The sequence below is a fragment of the Rhinolophus sinicus genome, chromosome 1, assembly GCF_057876585.1.
Source record: "Rhinolophus sinicus isolate RSI-liver-muscle chromosome 1, RSI-T2T, whole genome shotgun sequence".
NCBI classification, from domain to species: Eukaryota; Metazoa; Chordata; class Mammalia; order Chiroptera; family Rhinolophidae; genus Rhinolophus; species Rhinolophus sinicus.
The window spans coordinates 76,964,558-76,987,219 of NC_142501.1; the positions used below are offsets into that span (position 1 = coordinate 76,964,558).

General features: G+C 33.4%; 1 protein-coding gene across 17 annotated transcripts in view; it reads right to left on the reverse strand.

Moving 5' to 3' along the window:
- The window catches only part of PPFIA2 (PPFI scaffold protein A2), a 456,741-nt gene that overhangs the window by 167,524 nt on the left and 266,555 nt on the right, over positions 1-22,662 (reverse strand). For 15 of the 17 annotated variants that reach the window (XM_074325351.2, XM_074325350.2, XM_088800983.1 and 12 more), the window contains 2 exons: positions 22,320-22,484; positions 17,725-17,799 (listed from right to left, as the gene is read on the reverse strand). In XM_074325351.2, the coding sequence (XP_074181452.1) occupies positions 17,725-17,799; positions 22,320-22,484 (240 nt within the window). The remainder of the gene's footprint in view (positions 1-17,724; positions 17,800-22,319; positions 22,485-22,662) is intronic. The other 2 variants (XM_074325355.2, XM_074325361.2) reach the window with 1 other exon arrangement.

Consider the following 22,662-nt stretch of genomic DNA (forward strand, 5'->3'; position numbering starts at 1 on the left):
GGTTATATGTTCTATGTGTATGTTATATTTAGGTCAAGGTTCTTATTAGCAGTTCAAAATCAAGTACATAAAAAGCACATGTGATGCTTGTTAAAAATGTGGCCTCCGTTTCAATGAATCGGAATTTTAATATGCTTCTAGGTAACCCTTATAACACCCTTCAGTTTAAGGACCAACATGTACAAATTTTTCAAGTGCAGAAGTTTTCCTCTTTTTCAACAACTGAGAAAAATTAACAGAAGGATGATACTTTGTGACACATAAAAATTATAAGAAATTGAATTTCCAGTGTCCATAAATTCATTTTTATTGGAACATGGCCAAGCTCATTTGTTACATAATTGTCTATGATTGCTTCTGCTCTACAATGGTAGACTAGCTATGACAGACCATATGGCCCACTGAGCCTAAAATATTTACTAGATGGCTCTTTAGAGAAAAGTTTGCTGATCCCTGGTGCAGTAGTTCATATCCATCTCATAAAAAACAAACAAGAAAACAAACCAAAAAACTGTTCTGATAGGCCCAATGAAAATCAGAACTATAATTGCATTTCCTGATTTTCAGATTTATGCTCTCTATTCACTTGAACACATTGTTTCTAATTTCAGTTAAATCAGTAGAAACATAGGATAACATAGTCCTGGAAGTGCAATTACTTGAATGTATTTTTTCATGTGCTCTTTTGTATACCTATGTCTAAATAGAATTATTTTGGATGGCATGATGACATTGGTTAATAATGCTACGAAAGAACTAAGAAAACACAGGAAGAACTTTAAAAGTACGTGTGGATTATATTTGTAATACTCTCTACCCATAACTCTGTGTAATTTGTCTCACAAAATTTATCATTACCTAAAATTATTTTTAAATTTATGTTTCTAAAATAAGCTCTTTGAGGGCTGATATTACTTCTGACTTAGTTACTAGAATGTCCTCAATGCCCCAAACAGTGCTTGATACCTGTCCAGCAGATAACACAGAGTATTGATTAAGGGTGTGAACGGTGAAGGAGAATTCTGGTTCTACTTTTTGATAGTGTGGACTTAAGTTATTTAACCTCTCTGTGCCTCAGTTTATCCCTCTGCGTCTCCCTCTGTAAATGATGACACCTGTAATACCAGCCTCAAAGGTTACTAATGTGAAGATCAAATGAGTAAAAATGTATAAAACAGTTAGAAGAGGGCTTCTCATGTTGTAGGTACTTTGTAAATGTTAGTTATTAATGTTGTTGTTTTAATAAATGTTTGTTGAAGAATATTATTTCTGCTAAATATAAATAAGGTCTTAAATTATCCTTACATATATTTTTGATCAATCATTTTTCATGGTATTCAGTTTTTATTATTTTGGTTTTGTTACTTTTCATTTATATTTACTGCTGGTGTAAGAATGTTACTGATATTTGTGTATATATTTTTAGATGACTTTATTAATGATCTCCAAACATTCTTTATATTCTGTGTGTTCTAGATGCAACTAGTTGCACTTTAATATCCATTCTCTCATTCTTTAGCAATGGAACTCCTGAATATGACGACCAGAATAGAGATTGTACTTGCTAGTCTCTTTTATAGCCTAGAGTAATTGTGAGACCATGTTTTGTTCAATGGAATATAAGCAAAAGTCATTTGTGTTACCTTTATATGTTTTTTGATTCCCTTCCAGATCCTGCTGGCCAGAAGTGGTGAGAACCGTGGCAGACTCTTCAACCCAAAGATAGAAATGTGTGTGTGTGTGTGCAAGAGAGAGAGAGAGAGAGAGAGAGAGAGAGAGAGAGAGAGAGAGAGAGAGAGAGAGAGAGAGAGGAGCCAAAAAAAATTGTGATAAAATCTATCAGTAAGGATGGATAAAAGCAAGTTGCACAAATGGATTTTATGATTTAGAACCAGCTGCAAATTTTAGAAATACCATATTGAGTTTATGTACAGATAAAATTAGCTACTTTTGCTGTTATAGGAAGTATGTCTAAGATTAGGTACTGTTCCTGGGAAGGAATTCTGATATAAGTGGAATGCACATCTTTAAGTTTCAAGGGAGCATGGACCCTAGCAGTAAATTCAGTAACCATTAAGGTTTCTGCCACCATGGTTAGAAGTGAGCAAAGATTGCTGAGAACCTTGGTCTGAGCACCACGTTAGACTGGGGTTTTGCAATGAGGTGGTCTTGATGGATAGATGGAACTTAATATTCTACCACAAATAACTAGTAAGGCGAGGTGACAGGGTTGGAGGTTAGCTCAGTCACGCGTGAGATGTATATCAGTGTCCCTAGGAGAACAAGGTTGCAATCTAATGACTGAAGCCAGGAACTGGGACCAGACTGTAAATTGGTCCAAACATTTATACCACCAGTGTCCTCCTGTAGGAAATCCAGGCCTAGTCGTGCACTCATAGGTGCTTCCACATGGAGCCTAAATGTGTTACCCCGAATCTTGTGCCTGATATCTGAAAAGTGTTTTGAGCATGTTAATTTTCTGGTGAAACTTGGTCATACTTTGCAACCACATCCCTGAATTCTAATTAGCCTTGGGCAGAAGGCTTCTGACACTTGCACAATATCTTAATCGCCCTTTCATGGGAAAAGTTCTATGTGTCTCCCAAATTAGTTTCATTGCTGAAATAAGAATCATCAAGACCATTTTGACTATCAGCATGATTATTATTTTTTGAGTGACTGTTATGCTCATTGTGCTAGATTTTTTACTTTTGCATTATCTCTATTTGTTAATACAATAGACTTAGAGGGAGGTTTTGATCTCATCTATATTTATTGACAGACATTCACACATTTAAAATGTTGACTGACTTACTTAAATCACACAGATTACAAAGGGCAGGCGAGAGAGCCAAACCTATGTCTGACCATGATTTTTCTCCGCTGTGTCCCCCCTTCTAGTTCACAACTACAGGCGTAAATCAGAATCAATTATATAACATTTTCTTTTCTCTTTTAAGTGCCGATAGCCAGGCCTCATGCTGATGATGAATCAGAATTTCTGGATACATTTGTATTTTTCAAATGCTTTACAGGAGATGCTGGTGTACACACAGGATTGAGAACTGTTCCACGATGACATATTACCTCTCTATCTATGTCTCCTCTTTGGTGACAGGCTTTGCATCAGAAGTAATTTTTTTTAAAAAGGACAACAGAACTTCGGTGGATGGTATTTCTAATACTGAAATATTAACTTATTTTCCTCCTCTAGCCCTTTTGTTGTAGATACATCGGAAACATCAGTGAACGTGAAAATCCATCCAATCCCTTGAACAGATGATAGCTATACTTCTGGAAATCAGTGGATAATAACCAAAACCTTGTGAAGAGATTTAAAAAGGAAAGATTCAAAGAAATGAATAGACCCAAGAAAAGGGCATTGGCTCAGTCATTCACTAGCTGTGGATTCCACATGAGTTGCTTCAAGCGTTAGAATCATGTTTTCTGCATCTTTAAAATGTTTTCTGTACTTTATACAGTACTTCCTACCTTATAAGGTGATGGGGCACTAGCAGGATCTCAGTGAATTCTCACCGTTAACAGTAGCAGTTAGCTCATGATGTGGGGATCTGTAAACCTGAAGATGAGGGGAACTAAGTGATTGAAGCTGCCTGGCAGAGTGTGGAAAAGCAGCACTTAACTAGGCTTGACCCAGCCCAGTATCTCAAAAACAGGTGCCCCAGAAATATCTCTAATGACACTGTAATCTGAGTGTATTGCATTTTGCTCTTCAAAAACTACTCATTTCTCCTCTCCATCTCCCAACCTCCTTCCCCCTCACTTTTTCTTAAAACTGATAATATAAGACTTCCTCAACACATAATCTGATTTTACTTATAGGTTTTTGTTCTTCCTTATTTCCCAATTATAGTGCTTTCTGAGTGGAAAATAACATATTGGTTTTATCAACATATTATTAAATAAGGAGATCTTCTCAAAACTAAGTATTTACAAAAACAAAAACAAACACCTTCAACTAAAACAGAAAGTTAAGATGATTTATAGCTGTGTAGAAAAGAATCTGGCTTTGCCCAAAGAGAGGTCTGGCCTTTGCCCTGAGCTTTTAGGGAGAAATCTGTATCATACCTGCTCACATTATTTTTGTTTAGGGTGAGGTCTGCCACAATGGATCTTAGGATGCGACTGGCCACCCTTAATGATCTTATCTTAGAGGATAGTTATGCCCAAAAGACCTACCATACTGTTTAGGAGGCTTTGCGTCTTGACCTGGAGGCTGATATCAACCACTTGGACAATCAATCAATGATGCTTCTGTAATGAAACCTCAATACACACTTCGGATACTGCAAGCTTGAGTGAGCTTCCCGGGTGGGCAGCACTCTGTGTGTATTAGCACATAGCAGTTCGAGGAGGAAAGTGCATCCTGAAGACAACAGAAGTCTAGTACTTGAAATCCTTCCATACCTTGCCCTATATGTTGCGTTCCTTGGCTAATTTTGATCTGTATCATTTCCCTGTTATAAGCCATAACTGTGAGTATAGTAGCTTCCAGTGAGTTTTGTTGAGTCTTTCTGTGGTAGTGAATTATTGAACCTGCATGTAGATTTCAGAACCCCTTAAACTTGTAGTTGGTGTCAGAAGGGAGGCCAGTCGTGTGAAGGAGTGTGCCCTCAGATTTTGCAAGTAGGCTGAGTGCTGGTAATGGTGTTAGGGATTGAATATTTCTGTCCCCCCAATATTCATATGTTAGATCCTAACCCCTAATGTGATGGGAGTAAAAGATGGGGCCTTTGGGATGTGATGAGGTCCTGGGGGTGGAGCCCACATCAATGGGATTAAGTGCCCTTATAGAAGATACCCCAGAGGTGTCTCTCACTGATTTTGCCATGTGAGGACACAGAAGGCCACATCTATGAACCAAGAAGCAGGCTCTCACTAGACATGGAATTTACTAGCACCTTTAAATTTGACTCCCTAGCTTCTGGGACTGTGAGAGATAGACGTTTGTGGTTTTTAGTCACCCAGTCTATGGTGGTTTGTTACAGCACCCCCCAAAAGGCTAAGACAAATAAACAGCATAGGATAGATACCAGTTGATCAAAGTTGTGATGTTTTTTGTGACCATGTTTTTAAAAAGTAAAATCATGAGCAATCAAATTACTATCTAAAAAAAAACAAAAAGAAAAAAACAGAACAGATTAAAGTAATTCATGCACCCTTTTTGTTCATGCAATTCTTTTTAGTGTCCCAGAAATTCACCTATTTGGGAATTTTCATATTTCTCAACATCTGAGATCCATGTTCTTCCCTTCCAAAAATGAAATGGAAATAAAGAAATGCTGTAAAAGTCCTTTGGTTTTATTTAATATAACTTGAGGTCTCACATTTTTCTACACTGAAAACATAGGGACCGATACAAAGCTCTCATATAATTTACTTCAGAAAACTAGTCAGTCACCAATACTGAAGCCTACACCACGGAAAAACATTTAGATTTTAAAACTTAAAATCCAGTAATTGAATTTATCCAAATAACTGCTTATAATAGATGATTCATGGTATTTTCTCTACAGAGTTAAATGTTTAATTCCAGTTTAATATTTGGCAGTATACAGGTAGATTAATTAAACTAATTGACTTAATACATGTTTTATTAATTTAGTTAACTATTTTATCTCTGTCAGTACAATGAAGGTACGAGCCTTGAAATAATCCACAGAAATATAACAAATATGAAGATGTCATCACTGGTTTAAATAACTGGTAGAAGATAAAGTGTTGATTTAGAAATGCAGTTTCCATATGTAAAGAAATCCTGTTATTAAGAGAAAGGCCAGGCAGCCTAGTGACTAAAAGTTGTCACTAAGTTTGGAGTCAGGTATCCTGGTTTTGGATTCCTGCTGACTAGGGATAATATGAAAAACATTTCACATAGTTCCTCTAAGCCTCTGTTTCCTCATTTGCAAAATGCTAGTAATAATTACATTTTTCTCATAAGGTAATAGTGCTGATTAACTAAAAAAAGTGTGTGTGTGTGTGTGTGTGTGTGTGTGTGTGTGTGCATGTATGTTTGGGGGGGGGGGCGGTACATAATGCATAGTATGATGCCAGGCACACAATAATCTCCTCCCCAAATGGTAGATGCTATTATTTTTACCAATTGCATAAATAAGTGAATTGCAAAGTCATTTCTAAAATTCATGTAGTGCTAGATTCTTCCTAACAATCTAGAACAAATAAGATACACTATTTTTTAAATTTATTCCTGAGTATACAACAATGTTATTTTATCACCACTTTCAAGTTGTCAACAGAAAAGAGTTTTATCAACTCAACTAACAACTGGCTGACATTGGCCTTTGAGCATAACAGCAATATACCTTTAATGCTTCAAATTTACAACGTGTTTTTTTTGGTATATTATTTCATTTAAATATCCTGAATTCTTTGGAAAATAGGCCAGTCCAAAATTTGAGAAAACCAAGGTGCAAAGAGGTTAAATAAATTGCCAAAGTTTTCATAATTAGTAAGTGATAGATAATTGACTCAAACTGGAATTTTTTTACTTCAATTTTTTTTGTTTTACTTTGCACCTTGTCTCTCACTAACTTTCATTAAAATGTATTCCATTTAATTTTTCTAAAAGATAAGTAATCTTTCTCATAAATATACTGTAGTAACACATGGGTAAAATAAAATGGGTCGATTTATTATGATGCTTATGATCAAAACATTAATATCAAGCATGATCTTACTATTAACAGAAAGAGAAAAAGAGCAATTCAAATCTCCACATGCAAAGATAAAACAACCATGTCTGCTATCCCAAGAAAAACAAATCCTATGCTTTCATCAAAGAAGAAATTTATTCAAAACAGAAAAGAGAATCTGAAAAGATTGCAAACAGCCTGCATGTCTCATACACAACAGGAGACAATTTTAACCTGTATTTTAAACAATTGCTTTATACAGGTTTTGGAAATAGTGAAGATTGTGGAAATAGCAAACAGCAATTTCTTTAGCTCTCTTTCCATTGTTTGGTTCTAACATAGTTGTCGTAAGACATCTTGATTTCCTTTTATTTGGAAGAGATTCTTTGTGCCGGAACAGTACAATTATCAACAGACAAGAAGACATTTTCTATTGATGATAATAAGTTATGTAATTTAGTTTCTACACTTATCTTTACATAAGGGATAATCTAGAGGTATAATAAGGAACATAGGCATTTGTCAATAATTGCCCGTTTGACTATACTGAAAATTTGAGTTTACCAATATAAAGCAAAAAAAGGACACCATTCAACTATCATTAAACTCTTCCATGAAATAAAACTAATTAAGAACTATACAATTTTGTATGCCAAAATAATACAATTCAAACAGGCAGAATAGGTTCCCACTAGGGGGAGTCCATTGGAAACTCATAATGGTTTGCAGGCAAGCTAAGAACATTACATCAGAGAGTTTTATATTATCGTTAAGGCATATGACTTCAGAGCTGCAAACACTGTTGTCATTAAATAAATACTATTTTATGGTAAGTTTAGCCATGGTGACTTGCTATAAATGCTAATCAAACAAAAAACTTGTTATTTGACTTTTTGTTAGAATGTTAATTCAAAGTTGGTCATGGAATTTACTAATAATGAAAATAGTTTCATATATTTACTAATGATGAAAATAAGCTAATAAACTGAATTAGGATGAGCAGTATGCACAAACATAAGGAAGACAGAAGGTCAGTCATAAGATTCATTGTTTTTATAAAGGTAGTGATAGACATAAAATATTAAATCTGCTTTTATCTCATAGAACTGGGAAAGAGACTATTAAAAGAATGAAAAAATGAGTAAGTGGCAAAAGGTCTATCAGATAAATTATATCTATTTTAAGATTCTGAAATAATTTAATAACTTCAACATGAGTATTGCTATCAGTCACCCCAAAGAAAATTTGAATTTAACTCCTTTAAAAAGTACTGTTCAACAACTCTCCCACTTTCCACATGATCATCTTCAGGTATTAAATTTATTTCTAACTATTTAAATATAGCTGTTAGGGATTTCAGAAGCTTCCCGATTTTCACTCCTGTTAAATTTTAGGAAAATATTTCACCTCTGGATTTATTCCAAGTGACCAAAGTCAGCTGAGACAATTTTAATTCCATATTTGTATCACCTTCTTTCAAATTATGATGAATAACAGAGCTTTATAGATTTCGATTAGGAAATACTGTAGTAGAATTCTAATTGTTTCAGTTGGTAAGTGCTGTGGAAACGCTTTGTTTAATTTACTGGGGTAACTTAATGAAAATCTACCCTGGGTCTACCATTCCACACTAAAATTTCCTTGCATAGCTTTATTGGCTCCTTGCCATATTCTATATTATCTTATTCTCAGTCTTTTTAAGCTGATAAAAAATAACTCTGCTCCATCTCCCTTAGCAGATCAAGCCTGTTTCCTTGGGAAGACTCTCTCTGATAAAATTCCTGTCTTTCCTCTCCCAATGAAAATCTTCAATCACTTCTACACTACACATTCTATTCTCCTTCCTCCATTTCTCAGAGGAAGCCTTCTACTACTTATGATTGATCTTGGAACCATGCTTCTCCTGTGTTGCCCTACTTTGTTTCTTCCTTCTTTCTTCCCATTGGCTGTAAGCATTTTTAATAGGCTATCTCTCATTATTGCTTACTTATTCAGTTTTTACCCTCTCCTCTTAGTTGCCAATCTTCCCATATTACTCAATATCTTCCATTTAAAAATTTCTAATTGACTGAAATTCTTTTTATCACAGCTATTCTCCTTCCATTACAGTTTATTAAAATTGTCTTTGCAAACATTTCCAGTGACCTCTGAATGGTAAGTCTGATCACCTCATGTTAGACATAATCCTATATGCCTTCATGAAACATTTGACACTGGTGATCGCATCCAATCCCTACACTTAAAATTCTCCTATTCATTTTTTGTTTTGTTTTTTTTGCTTTAGAGACTCTTGTCTCTCTTGAGTTTCACACCTTTCATTGCTCCTTCCCAGCCTCTTCTTGGCTTTTTTGGTAGGTTCCACCTTTGCTGGTATCTAGTCACCTTTTCCACATTTCCATTCATTTCCATGGAGTCACCAGAGTACTAGTTTTTAACCTAACTTAAAAGATTGTTGTGATCATTGAATGCCATAATGTATTTAAAGCAATGGCCCTGGTCCATCCACAGTCCTATAACCACCCAACACTACCTTTTCCCACTATTCTGATCCAATATTCTTCTGAATGTGAATGGTACTTGATTTGCCCATGAAAGTTCTTTAATTTTTTCTTAGGAAATTAGATTTCAGGGATAAGGCTGGTTGTAGATGAGGTACAAGGAAATGTTAACTTTTTAAAGAACATTCTAAATTGAAAGTTAATAAATTCAGTAGTTAAACAAATATAGAATATAAAAATACAGTTCAGCCTACAGCTAAATATGCCAGTTGTCTTTATGTATAATGCAATCATGTAGAAACGCTTTAAAAATAAGCACACCTGTGTATTCAGAGAAACTTCGTCTGTCAATTGAATTTTTACCGTAGCTTCTAAGTAATCCATTTGTCTGTTTTAATTAAATAATTTAAAAAGTATACAGACTTCTGCTAAAGGAGAACACATTGTTAGGATGTATTCTATTTATTCCTCTTTGCACTTCTTTTTATTGTACATTTTCTTGTGGTTTCCAATTTTAAGCAGTAACAAAAATATTCCGAAAGAAATAAAGACTTTATTGCATTTTCTGTGTCTAAATACTCTGGACTCATTTTTTAAATGGATAATGGCCTGGAAAATGCATTCACTATTAACAACACAATCTGCCTGTGTGGGGCTATTTAAAGAGGCAAAAACTAACAGCAAATTTTGATTATGTATGTGTATATATACACATATATATTTTTATTTATATACAATATAGCTTTGATTCTCTCATTTATATTTATGTTTTTCATTACTAAAAGAACATAAGAAATGCCAGATGGGGGTAATACCTCTTCTCTACACAGTTCAATATATTCTGATACTAGCCCCTTGTTTCTTTCAAGACATCGTAAAAAATCAGAACTATGACAATGGTATCTTGGCCATCATATACAGGTTTTACCTTTAACTTTTCGAGGTACCATTGGGCTGCAAAATTAAAAATATGATCATATCTCTTCCCTCCTTAAAAACTCTTGGCTTTACCATTGTCTACAGGAGGAAGCGAACGCTCTAGCTCTCCCTAACTCAGATCTGCTGGTCTCTGCAGTTTTGTCCCCTTCCCTACTCATGCCCGCTTTCCTTCTCTTCCTCCAAGTCCATCCTGTAAGCTCTTTACAGTCACCCTTAAAATTGCAGGTAATTTTTTTCTCTAGGAAGATTATTAAAATATTTTTTCTAGCTCCATTGAAATATAATTGACAAATAACACTAAGTTTAAGGTGCAAAATGTATTTGATGAATGTATATATTTTGAAATGATTACTACAATAAGGTTAGTTAACACACCCATCACCTCACATAGTTACTTTTTTTTGGTGGTGAGAACGTTTAAAATCTTCTTTCTCAGCAAAATTGAAGTATACAGTACAGTATTGTTAATATAGTCACAATGCTGTACATTAGATCCCCTAATCTTATTCATCTTATAACTGATAGTTTGTATCCTTTGACCAGCATTTCCCCCTTCCCCCCAGCCTGTGGCAACCTACTCTGTTTCTATTAGTTGGACATTTTTACATTCTACATATAAGTGAGGTCACATAGTATTTGTCTCTCTCTCTGCGTGTCTTACCTATTTCATTTAGTTTAAGAACCTAAAAGATTCATCCATGTGTCACAAATGACATGATTTCTTTCAGAAGATATTTTAAACACCATCTGCTTTTCCTCACCCATGTCCATACAATTAACTACTCTTTTGTCATACTACTAAACTTTGTACTTACTTTCATTTTCACATTAAGTTACATTGTATTATAATTACTTTTTGTGGTAAAATTTACATAGCATAACATTTATTATTTCAACTATTTTTAGGTGAGCAGTTCAGTGGCATTAAGTACTCAGACGTTCATACTGTTATGCAGCCATCACCACCAATCATCTTCAGAACTTTTTTCATTTTCTCAAACTGAGACTCCATAGTCATTAAATAAGAACTCTCCATTACAATTACTTTTTACCATGTCCATCTCCCATATTAGACTTGAGAGACGTATTGCTTTATTAATATCTGAGTTTTATTACTATACGTTTATATCCAGTACTTAACGTAGTGCCTTGCAAACAAAAGATGCCCAACAAATGTTTGTTGAAGTGTCATGATGAAAATCACATATCGGATTAATATGTCAGCCAGCCATATCAGATTATGCCAACTTTATAGTTCTACTCCACTCTATCCTAACCCTTTACAAAAAGAAAAAAAAAAAAAAAAAACCACACAATATGCTTTCAGTGGTATTCAGTTCACCAAAAACCAACAACAAAGTAACTATACCTTCACTGCTTTCTCATTCTATAAAGTATGAATTCCAAATTTTGAGCACGGCAATCAGGGCCCTCTAAAATCAACCTTTCCACCTTTCACTGCTACATATGTTTACACCCTGATTCCTACAAATGCAACATCATCCTGAAACATTTCATTTTTCCTGAAACAATTAATTTCAGGTTTTTTTAATCTTACTATCTGCTCAGCCTAAAATGCTTTCCCCCAGTTTTGAAGCCAAATCATAATCTTACTTCAATCCTTTGTTTCAGAATGAATACATAATCTTACTTCTCTAATCCTTTGTTTCAGAATGAATACATTTCTCCTTTCTGCTTTTGTGTATGTACTTTGTTTGGGCCTCTACTTTGCATTTATTTAGTTTTGCACTAAATTCCATCTTACTGTCTGGTTATATGTCTGTCTCCATCAGTTGAAGTCAACTTACATGAAAATTTACATAATGTTTCATTTATAATTTTATTTTTTCCTATTCCTTCCTGTCAAAGACTCACAGAATTTTCTGCATATGGTAGTTGCTCAGTAATTGTATTTTGAAAGAATAAACACCTTATTCATTTGACACATATAATCAATGTATTCTTGATTACAGAACATGCCTAAGGTTGTTCAAACTCTCTATGAAGGAGATAGCCAAGGAACAATGTGAAAACACTGGTCAGAAAAAACTCTACACAATGAAATTTGACAAATATACATTGATCACAGGGGTTCATATCACTGGACTGAGCGAACTAAATACAAATGAGCCAGATGCAGTCCATTTTCTCAGGAAACTAACAACCAAGGCATAGACAGGTATATAATTAACCCTAATCGTTGCTGAAGAGTCGTACTAAATGCTGAAGCAATAAGCCTTAGCAATATAAACTAAGGAGCAATGATTGTTGGCAAGAAATCATTAAATATTTCATGAAAATTACAGTGATGTCTGAACTTGAATTTGAATGGGGAGGTATGATTTCAACGGGTGAACAGGAGTTGTGAAAGCGTTCCAAGAGAGACATTAGCGTAAGTAAGATTCAGAGGCAGAAAAATGTTGGCTGCTTTCAAAAACAATGAATACTATAATTTAACAAGATTTTAGAAGGACTCAGTCAGGGGTAGTCGGAGTTAGAGCTGGATTTGTAGGTTAGGACCATTAAAGAGATGCTTAATGGTATATCACAGTTCCATGTAAAATATATCATTATACATATATTAATATAATATATTAATTCATTGTCATTAATATTTTAATATAGTACATATTAAATATAAGCATATATTACATGAGACTCTGTTATGAAAAATAATCAGTATGATCAGAGCTTTGCTTAACAGGCTTAACCTTGAAGAATTATACAGCACAAAGGGATAGGTGACAAGAACAGATAAAAATCTATTGTAATATCCCAGGTGAAAGTTAATGAAAACCTGAATCATGGTTGTTTTAATGCATATGGAGAAAGATGAGAATAAATGCACAGGGCCTAGATTGTGGACATAGTTAAATATATGGATTGGAACTACCTGAATACAGAGTCATGTCAAATTCAGACAAGTATATTTTCAAGTAGCAGAGAATAGTGTCACAATAGGAGAAACAATATCTCTGGGCTCAGCTACAGTACAGCAGTACTTAACTTCCAGTATTATTTTGCTAATATATAATATACAGAGGGTGTCAGAAAATAGCATACACATTTTAAGAAAGGAAAAAGCTGTATTAAAATTGTAATACTCAATATATACCAATAACAAAAGATGAATACAAGTCACGTTTGACTTCTGCAATTACAAGAGGTGCTCAGAATGGTTATCATCAGCGTCCAGACACTTCTGATGATGGCAAACTACTGCTTGAGCAACGCTGACCAAAGTGTCCACTTATATACATTTTTTTGACACCCCCAGTACATATGTGTGTGTGTGTGTGTGTATTTAGCACAGTACCTAGAAATTTAAAGCACTCAGTAAATATTAGCTATTCTTGTTAAGTGACCAGTAGAATGATCAAGTATGGAAAATGGCATGCCTGTATAATACCCTTTTTATTTTTATTTTATTTATTTATTTTTTTATATGAACCAACTTTTTATTTATTTATTTTATTTTATTAAATTTATTGGAGTGACAATTGTTAGTAAAATTACACAGATTTCAGGTGTACAATTCTGTATTACATCATCTATAAATACCCTTTTTATTTGTTTATAAGAAAAAGTTATTAAAAATTCAAATGCTACAGAAATACATAGTACATATATTAGCAAACACTACAGACAACTTATAACAACAGTTTGATATTTCTATCTAATTTTTTTTCTAGTCCCACAACAACGCATTATTTGTATTTGTACACTATTAGGATTATTCTACGCAACTTCTTACCTTTTGTAAAAAGGTAAGTGGAATGTTTGGGAGCTTTTTCCAGGCCACACCATATAGTTGTCTCATATTCTTTTTAATACTACTACTTATTTCACTGCATTAATGTGACATAGAAGATCTAAGGGGACACTCGGGAAACTAGGTGGAGATTCACACCCACCAGTTCATATGGTGTCTTTGTGTAAATTAGGACAGGACACCCTATATGTGGTTACAGCTCCACAGGTGTATACCTTGACTAGCAAACCATAAACTGTATTTTAAACTCCCCCTTTTGTTCCTTGCTGGACACCAATGGCAGAGAACAATCAATACAACCATTAGCAAAACTGTGTGTAATTGCCAAACCAATGTTTAAAATCTTTTGTGCAGCTCAGAAAAGAGCATGAGCTTCAAGCTACAGATTTATTTATTTTTCCACAGAAGTCATGGTTGAAGCCTTGGATGGATGAGAAATGGATGAGGCTTTCATGGGAGACATTATATAAAGAAAAGATATTAAAGGGTGATAACTCCAAAACCATTTGTGAGAATGGAATAAGGGAGAGTAAACAAGAGACAGAGAGAGACAGAGGGAGACAGAATGATGATATATAGATGACATAATAAACTCTAATAAAAATAACATATAATGATAGAATAAATAATTTGATCATCTTTTAGATTCTACATATGCAGATATTCATATGCATATGTCATATGTCTATAGCAAGGTATCACTTGCAGTCTGAACCCCTGCTCTCTGATTTCTCCTTCTGAATTCAGAAACTGAAATAATTTAGAAAAATGTTTGGATAACTTCCTTGCTATCTGAACTGTCGTTATCACTACTAGAAACTCAGGAATCAAACAAATTCTGATAATGTGGTATCCTCCCTCTCCAAGCTTGCTATATGAATTCAGAAAACAAATAGATTTGAATTATAAGGAACATTTGTATATAAATTGTAATTTTAACTTAGAACCTGAAGCAGCAAATGAAAATTTCCCCAACACCTGGCTCATTTAGCTATGTGTAGGAATTTTGTTCTAATAACTGATTGGTTTTGTCTATCTTACATATTTTCATTTGGTTCTTAAGAATGTGCTCTTAAGTAAGTGTTCGTTTTTTAAAAATAAAAATTTTCTCTTTATTTTCTAAAATATCTTTTTCAATTACTTCCTCTAATATCCAAAATTTATCTAGTTTCCTTTTCTAAAGCTGTCAATAGTATGAATTTTTCTAAACTGATTTCATCAGGTTTCTAAATGTATCTTGTTATCATCAATCAATCACGCCTTACTTACAGAAATTTCTTTTACCAATTGCCGTTACTATAATCAAGAATTCAAACTTCAGTGTCTTTTGACTTTATTTTTAGTATTTCATTATGAAGTAAAAGCAAATCTTTCCTTGTACTTACTTTAAAAATCATTAATTATTTATAAATGATTTATTATTAGAAAACTAAGGTAACTTTATTACTATTATTATTATTATTTTAATTATTTTATTTATTTATTTTTTTTTGCTGGATCTGTGCCTTCCTAAGTAGGAATTCAGGTCAAGTCCTATGAAAATTAATTATAATCAACGACAATAAATATATTGAAATGAATAATGACTACATATTTCCTTTCCTCTTATTTGTATAAATCACTTGAAACAAAATGAAAGCATTCAGAAAGGTGCAATATTTTGAGACTAATTTTAATGATTTAAAATGTATTTATTCTATGCACAATCAAATGAACCATACTTCATACAAGGTACTACAGTAATATAATCAACAATAATAAATATATTGAAATTAATAATGACTACATATTTCCTTTCCTCTTATTTATATAAATCGCTTAAAACAAAATAAAAGCATTCAGAAAGGTGCAATATTTTGAGACTAATTTGAATGATTTAAAATATATTTAATCTATGTACAAACAATCAAATGAACTATACTTCAGACAAGGTACTACAGTAATATTTGAGGGATAAAACTGTATTAAAACCAATGGTCAAAAATGTGTTCTCCACTTTTGTTCTCAAGTGCTGTTTTCCCATGTTACGTGTAATTGAACTATTCAGTAGCCATTTCTGAGGCAAATATTCAGAGCCTCACTTCTATGGAACATTTTAATTTCAGCATAAATACTTCAGCCAAATGGTCTCACTACCCTTTTCTTTTGACAAACAGAAATTTTATCACTGTCATACTAAGCAAGACTTTCATATTAGTAGTCACCAAACCTTTTATTTATCCTTATCAATATACTATTTTGAGGGATTTACTCAAAATAAATGTACACTTACATGATAATCAAAATTAAAAATGATAAGATACAAATAAACATTTAATATTTTCTTTTGAACACTTCTGGAATGAGCACTCTCACTTTATAAATAATTTACATATTCTCTCTCATAAAAGGACTGAGTTTTTTTCTTATCAGTATCCATTATCTTAGAGTTTCTTTTTTTCTACGCTGACTGGGAGGTATTGATCTCTTACTTTGTAGATTTTATTAAACTATCCAGTTTGCTAAGCTGATCTGGTTATCAAAAAGTTCTACATACTTCTTAAACTGTTGTGCCACCATTTATTCTTTTCACACTGCTAGCTTTTAATTCACATGGAACTCATTCTTCCTGTAGTTAAAAGTTCATTATTTCTAAAGTTTAAATTGTTAAACCTGCAGAGGGTAAGGGGGGAGGGAGTTAGTAGATGAGCGTAAAGGGGATCAAATATATGGTGATGGAATGAGAACTGACTCTGGGTGGTGAACACACAATGGGATTTATAGATGATGTAATACAGAATTGTACACCTGAAATCTATGTAACTTTACTAACAATTGTCACCCCAATAAACTTTAATTAAAAAAAATGTTAAACCTGGAACAAACAAAAGCATATATAAACTACTCAATTGCTCCAGGTTATTTTAAAGAACAGTGAGTTTGTACTGGATAAGATTTTTATCCTGGTTTGAAAATGTGTGTATTGTTTGTGTGTGTAATATAAATGTGAATATTATTTTGATAAGAATCCCTTGATAATACATAATTAATTACATTAACTTCCACTTCTTTATTTAAAAGTGGGAAGATTTTGATGAATTGTTTTAGTATTTCCACTATTAGTAATAACTGTATTTATATTACTGGACTAAGCGTCTTTAAAAAAAGTTGCCTTGAAACTAAAATGTGAGAAAGCGAGAGAGTGAAACACAAAGAGAGAGAGAAGAGCGAGCTATTTTAGTGGCCTACACAGATTAAATTTGCTATATATATTTATAAATTTGTTCTATATATTCTAATAACTCAAGTTCATTTGTGTACTAATAGCCAAAAGAAGCAAAATCTTCTAAAGGAAAACAACTCTTTAAATCTCAGAGACAATTATGAAACACTTTCTTAGAGGCAGGAATAACAGCAAAATAAATGGATTCAATGATGCCACTAAACACGGGTACATGATTTTTAGAAGAATAATGAGGACCTGAGGGGAAATACATTTCTATCTCCACGGAATTAACTTCATTTGTAATATTTTCTAAATTTAACAGATAGTTTACATGTTTTCCAATTTCGGAGCTATGTTTTACTTCTCCAAAGGACTGTAGTCTTTCTAAATCCCCATCTCAGTAGCTCACAGGCCACTAGCTTTTCATAATTTTTCTTTCATCAATTAGTGACAGATCTGAATCATCAGAAATGAGAAAACATGACTCTGGCAACTAGTTTCAATGGGCCTTGTTCGGTGGCATATACAGAAAGTAATTTATTTTTTGTGACAGTTTTAATAAAAGTGACATGAAACACAAGGAATATCATGTTAGCGATATTGCGCCTCAAAAGAGGAGAAAGGTTGGTATGTTACCTCCTGATTAGCGGCAGCTAGTTCTTCTTCCAGTGCAGAGACTCTTTCTAAAGAAACCCTCAGTCGCTCCCTTACCTGGAAGAAAAAACAAAACATGTGCTGTAATGTACATCCCATACATGTCAAACTGTGCTGACTCTATCATTAACATCATCAGAGATGGTCACATTTGGCTATTATTAAAGTAATATTTATAGCCCCAAGTGCTCAGGAATATTATGAACACATTTTCACCTCACTGTATCAAGGGATTTCCTTGCAAGCATGTCCTTTAGTGTGTCAATGATAGATTTCCCAGTGGGGTTGGAGATCGACTGCTGTGTTCTCAATTCTGATGCATAGTTAAGTGGAGGCAAAGTTCAAAGGTATACTATGAATTCATCTGAAAAACAGTCACCGATTGAGTGTTAAGACATAGGCATAACATTTTCTACTTCTTTAAATTAATAAACGAGTTTTCATTCGGCGTTTACTACCGAACTTCAAAAATGATCTGTCTACATGAAAAGGATTCTTAGAATCTGAAAAATGTAGTCCATTGGTATGTTTTGTATTAATTAGAGATCTACATTGTTATTGACAGATTGGAAAGTATTTAATTACTCTGGAATTCTTAACTAGCTTCCAGATACCAAAGGATAAACCATTATATTTTATAGAACCAAAGACTCTACACATTTAGTTTGAAAAGAATTACAATTTACTTATTTTAGTCTATTTTACTTTTCATTGTCTAAAAAAGGAATAATGATTTATAAATGTTTCATATATTAATGAAATTCAAAGTGTTTCTTTTATTCTTCCTTTCTTAGAACTTCTAAAATTGTTATATTTATTACACATTCATAGCTATAGATATGCTGCATATAACGTTTATCCAAAAAGATAAATATTTTATCATGTAAAATATTACACCTATAAAAAATTCAGAGAAATGAATTTGATTGAATTAAAATGAATAACTACAGCAGCTTCGTTTTCCGTAGAAAAAATGTTCTAAAAAATTGTAGCTTCAGTGCAATTTATGGTGAGTTTCTGAGTACTTATGAATTAACACAGATGTTTCCATAGGAATATTTTCCCACAGTATTTTCATAGTGAACATATATTTTAACATATAATTATAATCTCCGCTAAACTTAGTAAAAAAGAGGTAGGATCCAAAAGGGTAACTTTTCTAGGGTAGAAAGAATACTAACATTTTATTTTGTGTGCATAGCTGGAACTTTATTGATAGGAAAAAGAAGTCTCTCTGACAAGGCTCTTAGCTTTTTGCTCTGCTTTGAGCATAGCATCAGAAGAATGCCATAATTACCTTTATTTTTCTTGTTGGATTTGTTGTTCTTTGTTTCCTAAATGTAAGTATACAGTTGATAGCCTTGGCTCTATTTTTTTTTTCTATTTAACCATGTTTAATTTATTTTTGCATAGTCTTTAAGTTAAGATATATTGATTGCTTATTTATAGAGCTATAGTGTAACCCCAAAATTATTTATGTACACTTAGACTATTTGGTTTCTGATTTTATCTGTTACATTTATTGTCTTCATAATATAAAAATAAAGAGAAACATTTTTTTTCTTTCTCAAAGGATGGTTCAAGACCACGCAAATTTTGTCCCTGGCAATTAAAATAAGTCCCTAAAAATGACAAATGCATTTCAGGATGAAAAGGGACTTTGGTGGGAGAAGTATACATTTCAAAATGAAATTGAGTCATGGCAGGGTTTCATTTTGGAATTATCAGTCTTGTAACAGAAAACATTGTGAGGAAATCTCCGTAGACAAGAAATTCAAATCCAGTTTTGGCACTGTGATATTAGATCATGGAAATAAATGTGGAGTACATATATATTTAATATTTTTTGTTATATTTCCCATACATATCAACTATATATAGATATTTAAAAAGTCAGTGATATCTGAGTGATTGCAAAGCATGTATTTCTCATTTCCTTCAGCCCATGGAATTGGTGAACACACCGGAGAGTGATTTTAAAATTACTGTTGGCCTTAGTTAATTGTGAAAAATTCTACCCTGCAACTCAGTGGATGTATAAATAAAGACATTGATCATGAAGACTGACAGCCATTGTAATTTTCCATAGCTATGCCCAATTTTTTATACTTTATTTAGCTCTTCATGTGTTCTAAAACCTGCACGATAAAGTTGGTAGTTTTTTGCCCTCAAGAAATAGTTGCATCTTCATTTGATATTCTATCTCTATTTTAATATAACATCCATAACACTTAAATTAGAATATTGTAATTGCTGGTCTATATGTCTGTCTCGCCATCCCTCGCTATCCCCATAAGAAGCTGTGAGCTATTCTTTGTTAGCAAAATTTTATGAAGATGCTTAGGCACATATTACTCCCTTAATAACTAAATGAAATACTATTTCAAACAAGCATGAGGACCAACAGTGATAACCACATCATGACAGATCACACCTAATCCCCACGGTAACTATGAGGTAGGTACTATTATTCTCTCCTCATTCAAATAAGAGGAAGCAGGTGCTTAGAGAAGCCATTTATACAGGTCTGTCCAACTCCAGAGCCCTAAGTCATAACATTTTTTTCTTTAGACTGTTCAGCATTACTTAGTTGATAAGCAGTTCAGTTTTCCCTGAACTCACCAATGTCCAAGGCTCTTCTCGTGAGTTAATAAATAGTATTATAGCTCCTGGGGCCACAGTATAGAATATGTCATTTAATTATGTTAAGTTCGCTGAACTGACTCAATTATTTCTAGATTCTAAGCTGTACAACAACCATTTTCTTCTTAAATGTACTCACACTCATTAGGTTATTTGTCTTAAATGCTGCTTATTGCTTTCTATTCATTCCTTTCTAAAAGTATCCCTCATTTAAATGGTGTGGAGTTCTTCTAAGCAGCATCCAAAATCACACATACTCAAGTACCTTCATTCAAGTCATGTTACATGTTTTCTGAACAGGCTATGTTTTCCTTATAGCTCTGAGTTATTTTACATATTGGTCACACTATTTAGACTATGTTTATTTCTCTGCTTAAAACCCCCTGAGATTTTCTAATACCCACATTACTTGTCACCCATTCTGTGAAGACATTCTCAACTTTCTTGTCACTTTCTCAAGCAGATTAAGTCACAACTTTTTCTGTGACTCCATTTCGCATTGTACACATCTCCTCTTAGCTAGGCCTGTTACTGACATGTGAATTTCCAGCACTAATTATAAACTCCTCAATGGTAAGAAGAATGCATTATCTATCTTTGTGTGACAAACATCTGCCAAGGATTCTGACACATAATAGATATTCTATAAAGTCCTGCAAATTCTTAACAATGTACTTTTGTAATAAGAAAGGGGATATAATTTGAAACTTGACATCAAATATATTAAATGATTTGATAAACAATATTAGTTGATATTATATTTATCAGGGATCTTCAAATAATTTTCATTTCTGGCTTTTCAACATTATTCATAAACTAGTTGCCTCTCAGAGCTAAAATGAAACATAAAATACAATTTCTTCTTAATAATCTAGAAGACATAATTATAGTTATCATTATGTACACATTCCACGTAATCCCCTGTTCAAAGAACATCTGAAAGACCAATGATAAAAATATACATGTATATAAATATTAAATAGAGCAAAAGGGTCTGCATGTCAAAACCTAGATATAACTGGGAAATAATCCCTAGTTTGGATTTTAATGCTCAGAAATTGTCAACTACTGTACAATAAAGTGCCCCAATTCCCACTCTACAAAATCTAATGCTTTATTCATTTTAAAAGCTTCATTCTTTGAAATTTCAACAAAATTGAAATCATGTCATAAGCCTTACTAATCTCCAAAGGATATTATCATCATTTTGGCTTATTTATGTCAGTGGAATTGATTTGAGTAACAGCTAAAAGACGCTTACAGCTACATTTAAAAAAACCTGAAGTGGGATTTTCCACTAAAAATGTATATTCAGAACTAAGATATTAGAGACTTAAAAAAATGGTTTGCTTCTAATATAAACCTCTGAAGGTAAAGTCCATTCAATTTACATCTCAAGATATGTTTAACTGCCAATTAGTAGTTTCCAAAGTTGGTATGCATATATATGCATTTCAGAGAGAAATGCAGGAGACAGAAAATGAGAGAGAGTGAGGGGGAGAGAGAGAAAGAGAGAGAGAGAAAGAGAGAGAGAGAGAGAGAGAGAGAGAGAGAGAGAGAGAGAGAGAGAGAGAGACTGAATGACAATATTAAATTGCAAATGGTCACATGGACTAGGACCATAACGCACCTTAACAGAAGTGTAACTTGTGATATTAATAACAACATAGTTATGAATACTACCTATATACACACAATAATCCAGTTGCATTTTTTAAACAAATGGTTTGCTATAGCTTAAGTGCGCTCCTTGGAGCTGACTTCTGGAGTCAGGTGCATCAAGGATGGAGACAGGAGCACATGGCTGAGCACAGAATTAATTAAGCTGAACTCTTGTCAGTGCTACAGCTTTTCCGTAAGGTTTTTCTTTCATTTCAGCTTTCTGAGGTATAACTGACATATAAAATGGTAGGAATCCTTTTACCATACGGTACCTTTTCATCCAAGGCTTTGTGGTGCTCAAACAAAGATTTCAGCGCCTTGAGAACTTCAACTTCGCTGGAAACTCCTGAGGGGGACTGGGCTTGCCGTTTAACCACCGTCATTCTCAGCGACCGTTCATGGCGTGACACAAGGCACTCCAAATGCTCCAGTAACAGCTATCAGGTTTAACAGAAACATAATTATCTTACAGATACAGGTCACTAATAGTATCTCATGATAATCCCAGATTATGTACTACAGGTAGCAGAAAAAAGTTCAAACCTAAGTGGAAACCAGGTTCATAAAAACATTCCAAGTAAATTGTATTTCTATCAAATAACAAGTGACTGAATT